This window comes from Oryx dammah, unplaced genomic scaffold, assembly GCF_014754425.2.
Source record: "Oryx dammah isolate SB20612 unplaced genomic scaffold, SCBI_Odam_1.1 HiC_scaffold_16, whole genome shotgun sequence".
Taxonomy (NCBI): Eukaryota; Metazoa; Chordata; class Mammalia; order Artiodactyla; family Bovidae; genus Oryx; species Oryx dammah.
Window position 1 is genome coordinate 13,300,919 of NW_024070200.1, and position 20,714 is coordinate 13,321,632.

The following is a 20,714-nucleotide window of genomic DNA, read 5'->3' on the forward strand; positions in this document are numbered from 1 at the left end:
ATAAATTCAATCATGCCCCTTGTTGATTTTCTGTCTATATGACCTATCCATTGATGAAAGTAGGGTATTAAAATCCTCTACTATTTTTGTGTTGCTATCTATTTCTCCTCAAAGTCTATGAATATTTGCTTTATTATTTAGGTGCTCATTTGTTAAGTGCATAAATATTTACAAATGTGATATCTTTTTGTTTGGCTGTTATTATATAAACTCTTGTTTAGCCTTTGTCTTAAGGTCTACTTTCTCTGATGTAAGTATTGGTATTGCAGACTTCTTCTGATTTCCACTTGCATAGAATATCTTTTTTCATCCCTTCATTTTCAGTCTGCATGTCTCTTTATATCTAAAGGAAGTCCCTTGTAGGCACCATATAGCATATCTTGCTTTTGTTTCTAAATCAACTCAACCACTTTATATCTTTTGATTGAAGAATTTAGGTCATTTACATTTAGGTAGTTATGGATAGGTATGCATTGATCACCTTGTTAAATTTTTTTTTTTGGTGTTTTATACCAAAAAAATACCAAAATACCGAATCATGTTGTACACCTGAAACTAACATTATGTATCAATTATATCTCAAAAAGTCAAAAGGTGGAGGGGAAGCAAATGACCAGCGTCATGCACGTGTGCTCAGTCATTCAGTCATGTCCAGCTCTTTGCGATCCCATGGACTGTAGCCTGCCAAGCTCCTCTGCCTTTGGGATTTCCCAGGCAAGAATACTGGAGCAGTTTGCCATTCCCTCCTGAAGGGATCTTCCCAACCCAGAGATCAACCAGCATCTTCTGCACTGGCAGGTGAATTCTTTACTACCAAGCCACCTGGGAAGCCCAGTGGTCAGCATATATGATAGTTAATGCTGCTAGAATAGATGAGATCACTGGGAAAGCAGGTATAGATAAAGAAAGGAAAAAGTTTGAGACCCAGTCTCCAGTATTCCAACATTTAGTGGTCAGAGAGATGGGGAAGACTGGATGGTCTACTAGGAGAAGAGAGTATGTCTCACAAACCAAGTGAAGAAGTTACTTCAAGAAGGAAGGAGAGATGCTCTGCTACAAGCTGCCAAGAGGTGGGTTTAGAAAAGAGGTGGGGAGAGAAAACTGCCGATGGATCTGTGTCAAAGTCAGTGGTAAAGTTGACAAAAGCTGTTGTTGGGTGGAATCATGTAGACAAAAATGACATGTCATTGGGTTAGGGTCAAAAAATTACAAGAGGCAGGGAATTGAAGACAGTGAATAAGGCAGTCCTTTGGGGGAATCTCACAGTGAAGGGGAAAAGAGAAATGAGATGGTAGTTGAGGGGGATGTAGAAAAGGGTTTTTTGTTGGTTTGTTGAAATGGGAAAAATTAGAACATGTGTGCATAATAAAGGCATTATGAGGTTCTTTTCAGACTACTTCTATTTATTTTTTTCAGAACAAGGTGAGTATCACTGTTGATGTGTTTCAAAGACATTTTAAAATAATGACTTCCCTCTCCTTCAAACAGCCATCTTTCGACTTCTCTCATATCCACTCTGATGGATTTTCTCCAATTTCTAGGTTATTAAGGCTCTCACTAGTTCTACAGAAAGGAAATCAACTTTCTTATAATTACTTAACCCTATGTGGGTTGTCTTTTGCTGAGAATTTTATAGAACTAGTTTCACAGTAGATGTTGTGTTTGGCATTTTTGTGATAACACTTTCAACAAAATAATTTGAATTATGACCAGAAATATGACAAATATGTTCTCTAGTTAAGATCATAGATTAAAAACTCAAATAATGTATTCCTCAGTTGTGTCCACCAGTATTGCTTGCAGAACATTGGCTGTTCTATTTTATACCAAATCATTCTTGTTTTAGCTCCAGGTGTTATCTCCTCATTTCAAGATTCTGATATAGAAAAGACTGTGGTGATTCCTGGTTATAGCAGCTTCCTGATCACAAAGATATTAGACAATGAGAATGCTTTAGCTATTGCTACCATGCCTGAACTAGTCCCCCATAACATGACCTTTCAAAAAGACTCCTGGCTCTTATACAACTTTGGAAAAAGGAATGGACAAACATGGAACATATATGCAAAACCATGTAATTACTGGTTTCAACAACATGATGATTCACTATCCCTCAGTGTCCTGAAATACATTGATCTGGGGAAATCTCACACTTTAAAAATGAAGGTCGTACCTAATACAAAAGGTAAGTTTATTTTTATTGGGAAATAACAAGAGGAGATATTATTGCTTTTCTTGCATGTAAAATACACTCTTGCATGTAAAATACACTCAGATATTTCCTTTATCTTTGGTTTCATTAGTAGATGGCATTCTATCACTAATAGTATAAGCTTCTAATTTTGAGCACTTATGCAAAACTCTGTATTAAATGTTTTTATACATTTAAAATTTATGGTTTATGACTATCCTAATGGGCTATATTACAATCCTTATTTTATAAATGAGAAAAATGAGGTTATAGTATCAGCCCAAATTTACAGAGGATTTTAGTTTAAGCTTTAGCTGCCCTCTGAAAAGAAAACCTTTTAATTACCTTGTTATTGTTATAACCATTTCAAGTATTTATTTTAAGGAAAAAAAAACCTTTTAAATAGAATTCTATACTTTGCTCCATTTTCCAAGTATTTATTTATTTAAAAATATAAATCTTACTAAAGATGATGGCAAAATAGCATGGTGGAAAAAAGTAAAACAAAAAACTTTAGTAAATAACTTAGCTAGAAAGTGAGGAAAGAAAGATGAAAGAGAGGAGAGAGAAAAAGGAAAATCTTGTCATTAGAAATGAAGATGTTAGCAAAGTTTTGCTCAAAATTCTCCAGGCTAGGCTTCAACAGTATGTGACCAAGAACTTTCAGATATTCAAGCTGGATTTGGAAAACGTAGAGGAATCAGATATCCACTGGATCATAGGAAAAGCAAGAGAATTTCAGAAAAACATCTGCTTCATTCACTACACTAAAGCCTTTGATGTGTGGATCACAACAAATTGTAGAAAATTCTTAAAGAGATGGGAATACCAGACCACCTTCCTTGCATCCTGAGAAACCTGTATGCAGGTAAAAAAGCAACAGTTAGAACTGAACAGGGAACAATGGACTGGTTCCAAGTTGGAAAAGGAGTATGTCTAGGCTATATATTGCCACCCTGCTTATTAAACTTATATGCAGAGTACATCATGCAAAATGCCAGGCTGGATGAAGCACAAGCTGGAATCAAGATTTCCAGGAGAAATATTGATAACCTCAGACATGCAGATGATACCACCCTTATGGCAGAAAGCGAAGAGGAAATAAAGAGCTTCTTGATGAAAGTGAGTGAAAGAGGACAGTGAAAAAGCTGGCTTAAAACTCAACTTTCAAAAAAATGAAGATTGTGGCATTCAGTCCCATCATTTCATGGCAAATAGATGGGAAAACAATGGAAACAGTGACAGACTTTATTTTATTGGGCTCCAAAATCACTTCAGATGGCAACTGCAGCCATGAAATTAAAAGATGCTTGCTCCTTGGATGAAAAGCTATGACAAACCTAGATAGCTTATTAAGAAGCAGAGACATCATTTTGCCACAAAGGTCCATCTGGTCAAAGATAAGGTTTTTCCAATAGTCATGTATGGATGTGAGCATTGGACCATAAAGAAGGCTGAGTGCCAAAGAATTGATGCTTTTGAACTGTGATGTTGGAGAAGACCTTGAGAGTCCCTTGGACTGAAAGGAGATCAAATCAGTCAATCCTAAAGGAAATCAATCCTGAATATTCTTTCAGAAGGGACAACAGAGGACAATATGGTTGGATGGCATCACCGACTCATTGGACATGAGTTTGAGCAAACTCTGAGAGTTGGTGAAAGACAGGGAAGCCTGGTGTGCTGTAGTCCATGGGGTCGCAAAGAGTCCAACACCACTTTGCACATGAGCAACAACAAGAAATGAAGAAGGAATTCAAAGTCAAAAGAGTTAGCTAATGTGTAGCTTCTACAAGGTTATGAGGCTCAGATGTAGATCACTTAGACAGTGGAATGTGTTTTGTGTTTTAATGCCCAGCCATTGGTTTGAAGATGTAGACCTTTAGACATTTCTACCTTGTGGTATGAAGTTGGAACTGAGAACATTAAGTAAGGCTGGAACCATCAGATAGTGGAGAGGTGAAGAGGCAATAAGAACAATGCTACCCAACAACCCAAAGAAGGAGATGGGGGACTACGATCTCCATGGGACTCACAAAGAATTCCTTATTAAAAAACCCAAACTTCTAGATTGTGTAACACCCAGAGACTACACACCAGAAACAAGAATACCAAACAGAAATCATTACAACCCCTAGGCCCCAGCTTAAGGAAGCACAAAACCACCTGTATGAATACTTTCATAATCCAGGTAACATGGACTTGCACACAAAAAAAGTCAATCTTTCTGACTTACTTCACTCTGTGCATGTGTTTGGAATCTAGAATGATGGTACTAATGAACCTATTTGCAGGGAAGCAATGAAGACGCAGATATAGAGAACAGACTTGTGAACACAGTGGGAGAAGGAGAGGGTGAGACGAATTGAAAGAATAGCATGAAAACATACACATTACCATATATAAAATAGATAGCAAGTGGGAATTTTCTGTGTGACACAGGGAACTCAACCCAGTGTTCTGTGAACCTAGATGGGTGTGATAGGGTGGGAGGTGGGAGGTGGGTTCATAAGAGAGGGGATATATGTATACCCATGGCTAATTCATACTGATGAATGGCAGAGGCCAACACGATATTGTAAAGCAATTATCCTCCAATTAAAAAAATACTATCTACATTGACCATGTATTGAGAAAAGTAATTTTAAAACCATGTAAGGAAATGACCCAACATAAGAAAAAGTCAACAAACATAGGAAACAAAATTTCAATCTTGAGTTGATGGAAAAACCAGAAAGACATTATAAAAATAATTGTATAATATATATAATATATATATAAAATAGAGGAAAAAAATAGAATAGGAAAGACTAGAGATCTCTTCAAGAAAATTAGAGATACCAAGGGAATATTTCATGCAAAGATGGGCTCGATAAAGGACAGAAATGGTATGGACCTAACAGAAGCAGAAGATATTAAGAAGAGGTGGCAAGAATACACAGAAGAACTGTACAAAAAAGATCTTCACGACCAAGATAATCATGAAGGTGTGATCACTCCCACTCACCTAGAGCCGGACATCCTGGAATGTGAAGTCAAGTGGGCCTTAGGAAGAATCACTATGAACAAAGCTAGTGGAGGTGATGGAATTCCAGTTGAGCTATTTCAAATCCTGAAAGATGATGCTGTGAAAGTGCTGCACTTAATATGCCAGCGAATTTGGAAAACTCAGCAGTGGCCACAGGACTGGAAAAGGTCCGTTTTCATTCCAATCCCTAAGAATGGCAATGCCAAAGAATGCTCAAACTACCACACAATTGCACTCATCTTACATGCTAGTAAAGTAATGCTCAAAAATTCTTCAAGCCAGGCTTTAGCAATATGTGAAAAGGCAGAGGAACCAGCGATCAAATTGCCAACATCCGCTGGATCATGGAAAAAGCAAGAGAGTTCCAGAAAAACATCTATTTCTGCTTTATTGACTATGCCAAAGCCTTTGACTGTGTGGATCACAATCAACTGTGGAAAATTCTGAAAGAGATGGGAATACCAGACCACCTGACCTGCCTCTTGAGAAACCTGTATGCAGGTCAGGAAACAACAGTTAGAACTGGATATGGAACAACAGACTGGTTCCAAACAAGAAAAGGAGTACGTCAAGGCTGTATATTTTCACCCTGCTTATTTAACTTCTATGCAGAATACATCATGAGAAACGTTGGGCTGGAGGAAGCATAAGCTGGAATCAAGATTGCCAGGAGAAATCTCAATAACCTCAGATATGCAGATGACACCACCCTTATGGCAGAAAGTGAAGAGGAACTAAAAAGCCTCTTGATGAAAGTGAAAGAGGAGAGTGAAAAAGTTGGCTTAAAGCTCAACATTCAGAAAACAAAGATCATGGCATCCAGTCCCATCACTTCATGGGAAATAGATGGAGAAATAGTGGAAACAGTGTCAGACTTTATTTTGGAGGGCTCCAAAATCACTGCAGATAGATGCTTACTCCTTGGAAGGAACGTTATGACCAACCTAGATAGCAGATTAAAAAGCAGAGACATTACTTTGCCAACAAAGTTCCATCTAGTCAAGGCTATGGTTTTTCCAGTGGTCATGTATGGGTGTGAGAGTTGGACTGTGAAGAAAGCTAAGTGCCGAAGAATTGATGCTTTTGAACTGTGGTGTTGGAGAAGACTCTTGAGAACCCCTTGGACTGCAAGGAGATCCAACCAGTCCATCCTAAAGGAGATCAGTCCTGGGTGTTCATTGAAAGGCCTGATGCTGAGACTGAAACTCCAATACTTAGGCCACCTCATGCAAAGAATTGACTCATTGGAAGACCCTGATGCTGGGAGGGATTGGCGGCAGGAGGAGAAGGGGACGACAGAGGATGAGATGGTTGGATGGCATCACTGACTCGATGGACATGAGTCTGAGTGAACTCCAGGAGTTGGTGATGGACAGGGAGGCCTGGCATGCTGCAATTCATGGAGTCACAAAGAATTGGACATGACTGAGTGACTGAACTGAACTGAACACATATATATGGAATTTAGAAAGATGGTAATGATAACCCTATATGCGAGACAGCAAAAGAGACACAGATGTATAGAGCAGTCTTTTGGACTCTGAGGGAGAAGGCGAGAGTGGGATGATCTGGGAGAATAGCATTGAAACATGTATATTATCATATGTGAAACAGATCGCCAATCCAGGTTCAATGCATGAGACATGGTGCTCAGGGCTGGTACACTGGGATGACCTTGAGGAATGGGATGGGGAGGGAGGAGGGGGGGTTCAGGATGGGGAACACATATACACCCATGGCTGATTCATGTCAGTGTATGGCAAAAACCACTACAATATTGTAAAGTAATTAGCCTCCAATTAAAATAAATAAATTTTAAAAAATAAAAAAATAAATTTTTTTCAAAGAGGTATTAAAGTTCCCTAGCTATATTTGTGGCCATTATGCAGCCTTCATAATAGATTCTGTAGATGTTCTAGAATTCTAATTGACCAATTATTATGAAACTGCTTAAAATTTTCTTAATTTTATGTTAACTCTTGGTTTTGTTTCCATAGTTCTTACAACGCTTAAAATACCACTACTGCAAGTAATTGTTGGAAACCCAAATTTGTTGGAAGTTAAAGTTGAAGGCTATTTTGATGAAACTGATAGTTATATAATGGAAGTTTCTACAGCTAGCAAAACTTTACACCAAGTAAATTTTCCTTTAATTATTTTTTTTAAATCTATTGATTATAGAAAATTTAGGGTATAAACCAAGAAAAAGAAGGAAAAATTATGCATAATCCTACCTATCAAGGATGATGAAACACCTTTAACATCTTGGGCGTTACAAAAAGGCTGTATGTGATAGACATTAAAAAATTGAGCTCCGGAAAAGGCTGGTACTGCTGCTACTGTTTTTGTGGGCTTCCCAGATGGCACTAGTGGTAAAGAACCCACCTGCCAATGCGGAAGACTCAAGAGAGATGGGTTTGATCCCTGGGTTGGAAGATCCCCTGGAGGAGGGCTCAGCAACCAACTCCAGTATTCTTGCCTGGAGAATCCCATGTACAGAGGAGCCTGGAGGGTTACAGTCCATAGGGTCCCAAAGAGTTGGACACGACTGAATCGACTTAGCACACATGCAGGCAGTGTTTTTGTGAGCTTGAGAAACATGCTTTGACCAAATTTCCTCATCTATAAAATGGAAGTGATAATAATAATACTTCATACGATTGTTTTGAGAGTTAAATGTGATAATTCATGTAGGCCATTTCAGTAACTGTCTGGCACATAGAAAATGGTCAACAAGAAAATAAACACTGAGTATTCATTGGAAGGATGAGTGCTGAAGCTCCAAAACTTTTGCCACCTGATGCGAAGAATTGACTCATTGGAAAAGACCCTGATGCTGGGAAGGATTGAAGGCAAGAGGTGAAGGGGGAGACAGAGGATGAGATGGTTGGATGGCATCACTGAATCAATGGACATGAGTTTGAGCAAACTCCAGGATGTAGTGAAAGACAGTGAAGCCTGGTGTGCTGCAGTTCATGGGATCTCAGAGTCAGACACAACTTAGTGACTGAACAACAATGAATTTTCCATTTTTTCCTTTTTTCCCTGAAACTAGGAGAGCATTATATATACACTTTCAAAAATTTGCTCCTTCTGAGAGGTTGATAATGGTCCAAGGCCCTCAAGGAGAAAGGGATAAATTTTTTTTTCTACATTCCTTCATCTTATTCACATTAGATGTTTTTTCCTTAAGCTCTGAATTGTTATTGCAACAATCTATTTCTTCTAAGGCTAACTTTCTTTAATCCCAGAGCTAATGATTACACAACAAAGCAACTCATTTGCTCAAGGGTATGTTTTTCCTTAAACTCTATACTAATGATTATATAACAGCAATATATCCTGTTTAAGGCCATGTTTCTCCTTAAGAACCTTCTGACTAATCCTGTTATCTTAAAATGTATGTTGTGGGAGTGGGTCTGGTAAAACCTTTCTATTGTTAGTAACCAATTGAAAAAGTATATAAAGTGAAGTCTCTCAGTTGTGTCTGACTCTGCCTACCACACTCCTCCGTCCATGGGATTTTCCAGGCAAGAGTACTGGAGTGGGTTGGCATTTTCTTCTGCAGAGGATCTTCCAACCCAGGGATCGAACCTGGGTCTCCTGCATGGTAGGCAGACGCTTTACCGTCTGAGCCACCAGGGAAGTCCTCAGGGAAAAAGTATATAAGGCCTTGATAAAACTATCAAGACTATCAAGAGTGGGACACTCTTCCCCCTTCTGATGTCTATTTCAGAAGCTTTCTGTCTCTTTTTCACTGTAATAAAACTTCTGCCACATGAAGCTCTGACTGCCTAGAGCCTCTTCTCTGGTCCTGAAGCTAAATTCTCTTCTTCAGAAATCACAAATCAGACACCATTCACTGTAAGCTATTACTTCCACTTAATTTTATGGTATAATCCTTTTGTTTCAATAAATATTTTTTTTATATTCTAAAATTTTGTCTATGATGAAAATTTTCAGGTATAGACAAAAGATGAATTTCCATATACCTATTTCTCAAATTAAACATTCAGGGTTTTGACACTTGTTTTATCATTCTAATTTTTTTTTTTTGGTTTATATTCTGACCAATGATATTCAGAATTAATTTATATTATGTTATAATACAATATATTATATTCTTTAAATGAATAGAAACTTCATGTCACTTCACTCCTATATGCTTCCATGTTGTTGTTCAGTTGCTAAGTCATGTCCAACTCTTTGCAACTCCATGGACTATAGCATGCCAGGTTCCTCTGTCCTCCACTGTCTCCAGGAGTTTCTCAAATCCATACATATATGCCATCATACACATCTTCAAAAATATGTGTATAATCTCTCACATAACAAGAATACCATTTTCACCCTTGAAATTTTTAAAGCTAAATTTGTTTTGATATTCTATAAAGCCCAATCCATAAGCAAATTCCCCCAATTTTCTCCAAAAAATTGTTCATGGTTGGTTTGAATTGGGATCCAAATAAGAGTCACAGAGTCTGTGGTTATTTATTCATCTCTTTTCATCAAAAATAGGTATTGCTCCATTATCTTCCCCTGTCATTGAACTGCTGCTGTTGAGTCAGTTATGTTGCAGAGTCTCCAGTATTCCGGATGTTTCTGTTTGCTTACTTATTTCTTATTGAGCTTGGGCGTCCCCCCTCCTCACATCCCAAATTTCCTTTAATAATAGAACCCTGCTTAGATTCTGATTTGATGTGTTTTGGCAGAAATTCATTAAAAATTGTTATTTTTAATGGAATACAGAGTGGGGATAGGGACAAAACTACCAGAGTTACTATATATCTACAATTATTAGTATCTCTACATTTTTTAATTTCCAGAAATACTTGAGAATTTCAAACAGAATTTATCAAATTTTGTTGAATGTTTAATGTTGTGCAAGGTGAAAATATGTTTTCTGTACACAAATTTCTACTAAAAACATATCTTTGTGAAATACAGTGATTGCTAAGTGAATATCTTCTTTTCAGAATGTATACCAATGGAAGTTATTTTATTCGTATTATCAAAGCAAATGTCCACAGGCTCATCAATGAAAGAGAAAGGCTTTGCTATTCTAAGTTGGTTTTATATCCAACTACATCCAATTATAGTGTTTATTTAATAATAAACACTTGATCCTTGTTCATTTTCAAATGTCACCCACAGTCAATTAGATTGGGATGTATTTCTTCCTGGAAAAGAATATGTCTTCTGTTAAGATTTATTCTAAAACAGATCATTACAGTCAAATTTTTGACTCTGTTTTTGTCTCTATTATATTATCATTCTTTTTTATTTCTTTTCATTTTCTATATTCTTTAGTTGATTACTGTCCTAGTTTGCCAGGGCTGCCATAACAAAATACAATGGACTGAGTGGCTTAAGCAACAGAAATTTATTTTCTCACCATTCTGGAGGCTAAAAGCCAAGAGCAAGGCATTGGCAGGGTTGGTTTCTTCTAAAGTCTTTGTCCTTGGTTTTGCAGATGGCTGACTTCTTCCCTGTGTCTTCACTTGGTCTTCCCCTGTGCCTGTCTGTGTTCAAATTTCCTATTGTTATGTGATGCCCATCATATTGGATTAGAGCCCACACTAATTATCTCATCTTAATTTTATTACCTCTTTTAAGGCCTTAAATTAATTACCTCCTTTAAGGCCTTTGAACAAAGAATGCTCAAATTAACGCACAATTGCACTCATTTCACACACCTTTTTTTTGAGCAAAGTAATGCTCAAAATTCTCCAAGCTAGGCCTCAAGAGTATGTGAACTGAGAACTCCCAGATATTCAAGCTGGATTTAGAAAAGGCAGAGGAACCAGAGATCAAATTGCTAACATCCACTGCATCATAGAAAAAGCAAGAGAATTCCAGAAAAACATCTACTTCTGCTTCATTGACTACAAGCCTTTGATTGTGTGAATCACAACAAACTGGAAAATTCTTAAAGAGATGGGAATACTAGACCACCTTACCTGGCTCCTGTGAAACGTATGCAGGTCAAGAAGCAACAGTTAGAACCGGATATGGAACAATGGACTGGTTCCAAGTTGGAAAAGGAGTAAGTCAAAGCGGTATATTGTCACCCTGCTTATTTAACTTATATACAGAGGACACCATGCAAAATGCCAGGCTGGATAAAGCACAAGCTGGAATCAAGTTTGCTTGGAGAAATACCAATAACCTCAGATATGCAGATGACACCACCCTTATGGCAGAAAGCAAAGAGGAACTAAAGAGCCTCTTAATGAAGAGACATTAATTTGTCAACAAAGGTCCGTCTAGTCAAGGCTATGGTTTTTCCAGTGGTCATGTATGGATGTGAGAGTTGGACTATAAAGAAAGCTGAGTGCTGAAGAATTGATGCTTTTGAACTGTGGTGTTGGAGAAGACTCTTGAGAGTCCCTTGGACTGCAAGGAGATCCAACCAGTCCATCCTAAAGGAGATCAGTCCTGGGTGTTCACTGGAAGGACTAATGCTGAAGCTGAAACTCCAGTACTTTGGCCACCTAATGTGAAGAGCTGACTCATTTGAAAAGACCCTGATGCTGGGAAAGATTAAAGGCAGGAGGAGAAGGGGACAACAGAGGATAAGATGGTTGAATGGCATCACCAACTCAATGGACATGGGTTTGGGTGGACTCTGGGAGTTGGTGATGGACAGGGAGGCGTGGTGTGCTGCGGTTCATGGGGTCGCAGAGAGTCGGAGACGACTGAATGACTGAACTGAACTGAACTGACGAAGGTGAAAGAGGAAAAAGCTGGCTTAAAACTAAACTTTCAAAAAAATGAAGATCGTGGCATCCAATCCCATCATTTCATGGCAAATAGATGGGGAAACAATGGAAACAGTGACAGATTTTATTTTCTTGGGCTCCAAAATCACTTCAGATGGCAACTGCAGCCATGAAATTAAAAGATGCTTGCTCCTTTGAAGAAAAGTTATGACCAACCTAGACAGCATATTAAGAAGCAGAGACATTATTTTCCCAACAAAGGTCCATCTGGTCAAAGCTAAGGTTTTTCCAGTAGTCATGTATGTTTGTGAGCATTGGACCATAAAGAAGGCTGAGGGTCAAAGAACTGATGCTTTTGAACTGTGGTGTTGGAGAAGACTCTTGAGAGTCCCTTGGACTGCAAGGAGATCAAACCAGTCAATCCTAAAGACATAAATCCTGAATATTCATTGGAAGGGCTGATGCTGAAGCTGAAGCACCAATATTTTGGCCACCTGATACAAAGAGCTGACTCATTAGAAAAGACACTGATACTGGGAAAGATTAAAGGCAGGAGGAGAAGGGGACGACAAAGGATGAGATGGTTGGATGGCATCACCAACTCAATGGACATGAGTTTGAGCAAGTTCTGGGAGTTTGTGATGGACAGGGAAGCCTGGTGTGCTGCAGTCCATGGGGTCTCCAAAGAGTCTGACACAACTGAGTGTATGAACAATGACAACAAAAAGGCCTTATCGCCAAATATAGTCCCATTCTGAGATACTGGAGTTTGGGACTTCAACATATGGTATAGGCACAGTTCAGTAGATAACAGTTACTTTAATTAACCTTCATTTATTTGGATATTTCCAGGGTTCAACTTCACTGGAGTTTATTGTCTGGGGAGCATCAACTGAGTGCTATGTTACAACATTCGTGCCAATGTTGAAAAGCAGCTGTAGTTATCTCAAGTCTATGCATCACATTCCTAGTGAAATTATCCCCTTGGAAGACTGGATGAGTGGGGTTTACGTGAACAGTCAGGGTTTTAATATGATCAAAGTTTTGCCGGTAAGAAACCTAAGCAGTTCCAGTGGTATGTTACTTTTGTGTGATTGGCTGGCCATTCGGTCTTAGCATTTCTTTCCTGAATTACTCAAAACACTTCAGTTATTTTTCAACCCTCGTGTCATTTTGAGGATATGATGACTAAAATGTGAAAATGTTCTGAACTAATGGTTTTTCTTAGTGTAATAGTCTCATCATTATTTTCTGCTATATTATGGTGGCATAATCTTGGGCTTTCACAGTATATACAGTTATTTGCCCTTAAGCTGACTCATACTTGTCTTGAGCTGATATATCTTACTGGTCCCATTTCAATGTAGTAACAATTTTAATTTTTGCCTCATCAGAACACGTGACTTTTTTAAAAAATATAAATTACTGCTCTTTGTTAACTGATTACGTATAATTTTCTTTATAACAAAACCCCCCAAATTATTACCCAAACCTTCAATTATTTAGTAAATAATTGAATTATTTATTAATTATGTCACTAAGACTCTTAATAAGATTTTTAAACTTTGTTGCATGACTTCATGACAGCTACCTTAGTCTCTAAAACTTTTTTCACTTATTTACATGGTCCAAGTTGCATTAGCATGGTTGAGGGAGTGCTGGGGGAAGAGAAATTTACTTAAATACGTGGAGCTAAAAGTGAAATATCTGTTTTGAATGTTTTTCTGGAAAATCAAGATTTTTAAATTAAAGACTTGGTAAATAACAATGAAATTTACAGTATCTTTTTTGATCATTTTCAGATAAACTACAGGCCTCCATCTAATATGGGGATTGCTATTCCACTTACAGATAATTTTTATCATGCAGATCCTAGCAAACCCATACCAAGAAATCTATTTTACAAGTCGAAGGTAAATATTTTTTCTGCAGATAAACTAATATTTATCTTAATTCAAGAAACCATTCAGTAAAATTACAGATGAACAGACCTAGCTGCAGAGATTAAATGAGAAGGTGCGTTAAGCATAATATGCCCTATACAGCAGTGCTGCTGCTTCTTTCCCTCCCCCTCCTCTCCTCCTCCCTTACTACTACCACGACTACTATTACTACTGCTATCCGTTCTTCCTGCTACTGTTTTAGCCCTTTCTTCTCTTACTGCTATTCCTGGATTTGGTTTTGGAACCAAAGAGTCTAAATGGACTCTTTCCCCTTGACCTCTCCCAAACTCCCACTTGAATTTCAAAGAGCATAAGGAGGATGAGAGCACTGTTTTTTGTTTGTTTGTTTAATGAAAGAGCCCCAAAGCGTCTCAGAGTTTGAGCCCTGTAAAAGGAATGATGTCCCAAAGGAGAGAAGAGTGTTTGCTCCAACATAGACTCAATTCCTGCCTAGAAAATAACCAAACCCCAGCAGCACTCTGCCTCTCTCGAGTTTGAGTGAACAAAGTAGAGAGAACAGAGAGAAGCCACTAGGTTCAAAAGGAAAGTGCATCATGGGGTGGCTGCCCAAGGGAACCTCATAGATACCTGTGAAATCTCCCTCCAGAAAAACACACCTGTGTATATATATGGACACGCAGACATTCATATCCATTCTTGAACGTACATGCACACACAAAGACAGAAAATGGTTGTTCCTTTTGTTTAAAACTCTTCATCTCCCTGTCTCATTCAGAATAAAAGCTTTATTCTTAAAATGGTTTATAAGGCCCTCCATTGTTTAGCCTTGGATTTGCATCTCACCTGATTCCCCCCAGGTCAGTCTGCTCTGGCCTTGTTGGCCTCCTTGCTATTCTCAAATATACTAGATGTATTTTCACCTCAGGGTCTTTAAGCTTCAAAAATGTCCTCTGTCTGGAATGCACTTCTGCCAGATATCACATGGCACATCTCATCACCATCTTCAGGTTTTTGTTTAAATGTTGCCATCATTGTGAGGCCTTCCTTCACCACTCTATTTAAAACTGTACCATCCACCTCCACTGATACAAATCTTGCCCCTCTTCCCTGCCTTATTTTCCTTCATTGCACTTTTTACAATTTTATGTATTTTACCCATTTATCTATTATATTTCATTAAAGGGTAAGCTACATAAGACAGGGTTACTATTGAGGATTTTTAATCAGGTTTATTCTCTCTGCTATCTTTAGTGTCCCTTGAAGGTGGCTCAGTGGTAAAGAACCTGCCTGCAAATGCAGGAGATATAAGAGACATGGGTTCAATCCCTGCATTGGGAAGATTCCCTGGAGGAGGGCATGGCAATCCACTCCAGTATTTTTACCTGGAGAATCCCCATGGACAGAGGAGCCTGGCAGGCTACAGTCCATAGGGTCTCAGAGTAGGACATGACTGAAGCAACTTGGCATGTATGCATCTTTAGTACCCAGAAAAGTGCCAGACATAGGAAGTGCTTAAAAATTGTTCAACAAACTAATAATACACATTTATACACTTCCTATTACACACACTCACACACACATACACACATATACATGCACAACATGAGACTGACTTGTTTAACCTTAGATTTCAGGGTAGAAAACTGCTCCAGGCAATGAGCAACTCAAATACCGAATTCTTCAACTCTAGTCTCTTCCAAAGATGAACTCTGTTATGTCACTAGAATCAAGCCTTCTCTATTGAAATATGAGTTTTTAAAAAAAAAAAAAAAAAGAAATATAAGTTTAATATATTTACATGGAAATCCTTAGTTTGGGTTTTCTTTTTTTTTTCTTCTGGATTTTCTTGGGAGTTGAATAGGAAATCATCTAATTTACATATAAGTAAATAACAGATTTCAGTGGACCTTTTCTATATTCAACAAATGTTAATTTCACACTCCAGCATTTCCAGAGTCATCAGACTCTGTACAGATATTTTCTAGAGAGACAACCATGAACTAGATAAGCATGACATCTTTGAGGATCTTTAATGGGGGAGAATAAGCTTTGAAAACTATACAGGCCATGGGGCCACAAAGAACGGCACATGACGGAGCGGCAAACACTTTCACTAACACTTTCACTTTCAAGTTTTGAAAACTATACAAATTAAATAGCATCACCTAGTGGAGCAGACTAAAAATGTATGTAATTCTGCCTCTGATCACCTCAAAATATACCACCCGGGGGAAAAGTGCATCTGGACCAATGCTGTAACTTCTCGTTACACTGACATCATCCCCTTACTAGGCAATCATGTGTGACATCATTCCAGACACACAGTTTACAGTTAGACTCCCCAAGGATAAGCAGACAAATGCTTTCAAACTGTGGTGTCGAAGACTCTTGAGAGTTCCTTGGAGAGCAAGGAGATCAAACCAGTCAATCCTAAAAGAAATCAACCCTGTATATTCATTGGAAGGACTGATGCTGAAGCTAAAACTCCAATACTTTGGCCACCTGATGGGAAGAACTGACTCATGGGAAAAGACCCTGATGCTGGGAAAGATGGAGGGCAGGAGGAGAAGGGGACGACAGAGGATGAGGTGGTTGTATACCATCATCGACTCATTGGACATGACATTGAGCAAACTCCAGGAGATGGTGAAGGACAGGGAGGCCTGGCGTGCTACAGTCCATGGGGTCACAAAGAGTTGGACATGACTGAGTGACTGAACAATGATGATCAACAACAAATATTTGAAAAAAAACTTCCACAATAAGAAAGAAGCATAATCTCAACAACTTAAAAAGCTGTGCCTCAGAAAACAGTATCATAAACACAAGCAAACTTTAGAATAAGCATAGTAATTATTTCAGAACAATTCAAGGAACCATTGTAATGATGAAAAAAATGGAGACAGACATCACACACATACACACACACAAAATGTCAAAAATTGAAAATTGTGAAACCAAGAGTTCAAAAGATGCAAAGAGCTTAATGAACCCAACTAAGCAGCAAATTAGTTCTGAAATGAAACAGTGGTAATGATTGAACAATATTGTGAACGTACTAAAGCCCACTGCATTGTACACTTGAAAATGATAAAGTTTATCTCAATAGAAAGAAGAAAAAAAGAAGCAATGAGGACAAGAATGGTAATCTTCTAAAAAGAAGGAAAAATAACTTTTTTTAGAAATAGAGTTGATTATCAAAATCAAAAGTTCTTTGCCAAAATGAATAACCTCTAGCAAGAGTGATCAAATGAAAAAATGAACACATGGATGGCTACAGTGGGGATTTTAACAGCATTAGTGACTGCGATGAGGAGAGACAAGTACAAAATAATATGTTTGAAGACTATCCATAGTCTGCAGCATGGCATGCCAGGTCTTCTCCTTTAGGTCTCAGCTTCCATGCCAGTGATGGGAGCATGCCAGGTCTCCTTTAGGTCTCAGCTTCCATGCCAGTGATGGGAGCGGCCAAGGACAGGGAGATGAGCATCCTAATTACTGCATTCACAATGACACAGGCTGGACTTCCCTGGTGGTACGGTGGATAGGAATCTGCCTGCCAATGCAGGGGACACAGGATCGGCCCCTGGTCTGGGAGGATCCCACATGCCACGGAGCAGCTAAGCCTGTGTGCTGCAACTACTGAGCCTACGCTCTAGAGCCCAGGAGCCATGACTACTGAAGCCTCTGCACCCTACAGCCTGTGCTCCATAACAAGAGAAACCACCACAGTGAGAAGCCCAGGCACTTCAACAAAGAGGAGTCCCCACTCACCACAGCTAGAAGAAACCTGTGCACAGCAAGGAAGACGCAGCACACCAAATAGAAAATAATTTTTTTTTAATGATACAAGCTTTCTGGTCCCCTGCCTGTCAACTCTAGGGTAACCTTGAGGTAAGCAGCTGAGTGATAACTTGGATTCCTTACTAAGAAAGGAGACAAAATTCAGAAACACTGTGCTTTTACCTTATTGTTAATGGATTTTTCCCCTTTGAACTTCTCAAAGTTTTATTCATTAAGGGAACAAATATTATTTCATATTTACTCAGTCTGCAGAAATTCTGCCACCAAAACCAGCACATCGACCTATTTTAATTCTATTTGCAGAGTTCTGGTAAATTCAAACAGTGCGCAAATGCAACTACTCGGAAAGAGTGTAATTGTACAAATGATCAGAAGTTTTCATATGCTGTTGCTTTCTCCGATTGTCGAGAAAAGGTAAGATAATCTTTAATTTCCTGAAGACAGTGCTTTCATATTAATAAGATTTTGAAATGTGCATTTTGGTTAAACATGAAACCTAAGACACAGAAATAATGTCTTATTGTGACATAGAATTAAAGATGACATCAAGCTAAAAAGATTGTAATTTAAATGTTCCCAGACATAGTAATTCTCTCTCAAAGAGTCACATACAATTGAGCGATTAAACTGAACTGAACTGAGACATAGTAATTAACCTCATCTGTAAAAAAGAATAAAACTTGCATTGCCCTATTCATTTCACATGTTCTTATAAAGATACACACATGCATATATCTATATGATAGCAATTTATAACCTGTCAAAAACTACACTAGATTGTGGTAAATATTGATTTATTCAAAAAAGTATTGTGTATATAATATGTATCAATCAGGCTCTGGAATATAAAACTTGAAGCTCAAGGTAGTAGCGCCAAACTAGAAGACAGTATAATAGTCTGGTTAAGAGAGTGGGTTCTGTGTCAAATAGTTCCTTCTGTTAGTCTCCAAGCATTCAGACATGTATCAGGTTGATGTTGGTGTCTGCATTAGCTGACTCAACCTATGCACTTGGTATAACGTTTAAGTAGAATTGTTTCAAAGTCCTTGTCAGACTACATATGATGTTATTGTAAGTGATTTCATTGTTTTGTTTTTATATAAAAATAAAATCATACCCCATAATATTGGGCATAGAGTCAGCATTCAATAAATTATAAACATTGCTATTATATACCACCACAACTCCATGCTTGCTGAATTCCACTATTTCTTGAGCATTTACTTCTACCATATACTGCTCTAAGGCTTCTCCATGACTTGTCTCGTTTCACTAGAGGCACACAGAAGCCTGGTAATTTGCTAAAGATCACATCACTAATATGTGATGGAGCTAGATTTCAACTCTAGAGCCTGAGTTTAATGAGTATGATGGAAAGATCATGACTGGCAGGGAGAAGGCTTTAGGAAGACCCAGTTCTTACAGCTTTCCGTATAGTCCAACTCTCACATCCATACATGACTACTGGAAAAACCATAGCCTTGACTAGATGGACCTTTGTTGGCAAAGTAATGTCTCTGCTTTTTAGTATGCTGTCTAGGTTGGTCATAACTTTTCTTCCAAGGAGTAAGCGTCTTTTAATTTCCTGGCTGCAGTCATCATCTACAGAGATTTTGGAGCCCAAAAAAATAAAGTCTGCTGCTGTTTCCACTATTTCTCCATCTATTTGCCATGAAGTGATGGGACCAGATGCCATGATCTTTGTTTTCTGAATGTTGAGCTTTAAGCCAACTTTTTCACTCTCCTCATACAGTACTTTACAGTTCATACAGTACCTTAAGGGATATGGATTAGTCAAAAAATCATCATAGCAAATTCCTATGGGGAAAAAAGGTCAATAGAAAGATACGAGTTTTGCTACTACCACAGTGTTTGCATATTACTTTTGAAATTCACACTGATTCTGCTATAAGACAGATTTTTTTTTTCATGACCTGAGAAGGCAGAAATTCTCTCAGAAGCACACTTAATTTAGAATGGCCAAATTCTATTCATCTTTTTCCAGGAAATGAAATTAGTATTGAATTTTCCAAATTTATACTCATTCTTGGCATTTGCATTTTAGGTTCCTCGTTTTAAGTTTCCAGTTATACAATATCCAGTTTCTTTGCAAGTTTACAGTGAAGACGGAAATTTCCCAGTGGAAACTCCATACCTGGTTACTGTGACTGAAGTGAATAACAGGGAAAACTGGAACCTAAGTAGGATTTGCTTTCTTGTACAATTGTTACAGCTATAAGTCCTGTGGTTATTGGGCTTCCCAGGTTGCGTAGTGGTAAAGAATCCACCTGCCAATGCAGGAGATGCAAGAGATGTGGGTTCAAGCCCCAGGTCAGGAAGATCCCTGGAATAGGAAATGGCAACCCACTCCAGTATTCTTGCCTGGAAAATTCCATGGACAAAAGAGTCTAGTGGGGTACAGTTCAGTGGGCTGCAAAGAGTCAGATACGACTGAGCACAGCACATACACTGTTGTTATTACCTAGAGAAGTGGTTTACAAAACCTTTTTACCCAAAAGATAATCAAGAGGTCTTTGGAAAAGAAGTTTAATCAGTTATCATATCACTATTCATGCTACTTCTATCATCTCACACTTATTTTTTTTAATACAGTGCAATGATTCAGTTGTACATATATTTATATATTCTTTTTCAAATTCTTTACCCTTTATAAATTATTACAAAATATTGAGTAGATTCCCCTGTGCTATACAATAGGTCCTTGATGGTGATCTATTTTGTAAATAGTCCTATATATATGTCAATCCCCACCTCCTAGTTTATCCCTGCTTCCCCTTTCCCCTTTGTTAACCATAAGTTTGTTTTCTGTGTCTGTGTCTCACACTTATTTCATCATCACTTCAGTGACCTGGATTCAGGGCCATTATCTAGATTAGCAGCAAAAATGATTGAGTTTGTGCCACATGTTGGTCTGGCGTCTCCTTTCATTGCTTGTATGGAGGAAGATATAAAAGGTGTTGCCAGATTATCCATAGGATCTATCTTCTAATTATATAAGAAAAGTTTATTAAATAGCTTATGATAAAATAACTGAAATAATGCAGAAG

General features: G+C 38.1%; 1 protein-coding gene and 1 non-coding gene across 2 annotated transcripts in view; one reads left to right on the forward strand and one right to left on the reverse strand.

Annotated features, from left to right (window-relative positions):
- Positions 1 to 20,714, forward strand: part of CATSPERB (cation channel sperm associated auxiliary subunit beta) — a 125,053-nt gene that overhangs the window by 96,486 nt on the left and 7,853 nt on the right. Inside the window, exons 18-23 of the mRNA XM_040256636.1 lie at positions 1,853 to 2,185; positions 7,214 to 7,353; positions 12,791 to 12,988; positions 13,741 to 13,851; positions 17,950 to 18,060; positions 19,712 to 19,847. Coding sequence (XP_040112570.1) covers positions 1,853 to 2,185; positions 7,214 to 7,353; positions 12,791 to 12,988; positions 13,741 to 13,851; positions 17,950 to 18,060; positions 19,712 to 19,847 — 1,029 coding nt within the window. The remainder of the gene's footprint in view (positions 1 to 1,852; positions 2,186 to 7,213; positions 7,354 to 12,790; positions 12,989 to 13,740; positions 13,852 to 17,949; positions 18,061 to 19,711; positions 19,848 to 20,714) is intronic.
- Positions 8,790 to 8,861, reverse strand: TRNAG-ACC. Its single transcript has one exon. It is a non-coding gene; the product is annotated as a tRNA-Gly (tRNA).